This window comes from Ursus maritimus (assembly GCF_017311325.1).
Source record: "Ursus maritimus isolate PB19 chromosome X unlocalized genomic scaffold, ASM1731132v1 scaffold_X1, whole genome shotgun sequence".
NCBI classification, from domain to species: Eukaryota; Metazoa; Chordata; class Mammalia; order Carnivora; family Ursidae; genus Ursus; species Ursus maritimus.
Genome location: NW_024423319.1, coordinates 1,855,148 through 1,855,937, shown reverse-complemented (window position 1 = coordinate 1,855,937; position 790 = coordinate 1,855,148). Strand labels below are relative to the sequence as shown.

General features: G+C 61.5%; 1 protein-coding gene across 2 annotated transcripts in view; it reads right to left on the bottom strand.

The window, feature by feature from the left end:
• The window catches only part of L1CAM (L1 cell adhesion molecule), a 20,513-nt gene that overhangs the window by 10,677 nt on the left and 9,046 nt on the right, over positions 1 to 790 (bottom strand). For both annotated transcript variants that reach the window (XM_040626975.1, XM_040626971.1), the window contains exons 10-11: positions 307 to 418; positions 23 to 189 (exon numbers count right to left, since the gene is read on the bottom strand). In XM_040626975.1, the coding sequence (XP_040482909.1) occupies positions 23 to 189; positions 307 to 418 (279 nt within the window). The remainder of the gene's footprint in view (positions 1 to 22; positions 190 to 306; positions 419 to 790) is intronic.

The window sequence follows — 790 nt, the reverse complement described above, 5'->3', positions numbered from 1 at the left end:
GGGGGGGGGGGTATCACCTGACCTTTGACCTGCAGGTTAGCCACAACGGTCACATTGTTCTGGTCATTGGCAGCCTGGCAGAAGTAGTGGCCAGTGTCATTGGCCTGGAGGTCCCGGATGCCCAGGGTACCATTGGTGTAAGGGAAGAAGCGTTCATCCTGTAGCACCGTCTTCCCTTCCTTGTCGAGCCTAGTGTGAGCAAGGCAGGCCCGGCTCAGACCCCACCAGGCTGGGTGTCCTGCCCTCCCCAGCTCCCTGGGCCAGAAGACGGCTTAGAGGTGCCCCCTTTGGGAAGGGCTCACTCACCACTGGACACTGGGCACAGGGGCTCCAAAAGCCTTGCACAGAAGATAGGCGGTGCTGCCCTCAACCGCCATGTAGGTCTCGTTGTCTGGGGTCAGGATCTTGGCCGGAAGCTCTGGGGAGAAGTAGTTACGGAGGACAGGGCAGGGCTCAGGGTAAGGCGAGGGTCCACAAGCCGTCAGGGCAGGCACGAGGTTCAGCAGGGCAGCCTCTCCCAGGAGGGCTTGGGGGGATGCTCAAGTCCCTAGCAGTCCTGCCCATCTTGCTTCCCTGCACCCAGGCTGAACCTGCCTTCCAACGTTCCTCAGATACGCCTCCCATCCCAAACACCCAAGTTTGACCAATTACTTGAGGCCCCACTGACAGCCCACCTCTTCCTGAAAGCCTTCCTGGCCCATCCCCGTGTTCCCTGAGGCTCCGGGAGAGCAGCCACCAGGCTGGCCTCAGGCACACCCTGGCCAGGGTAGGCTTCCGCTCAGTGACATGC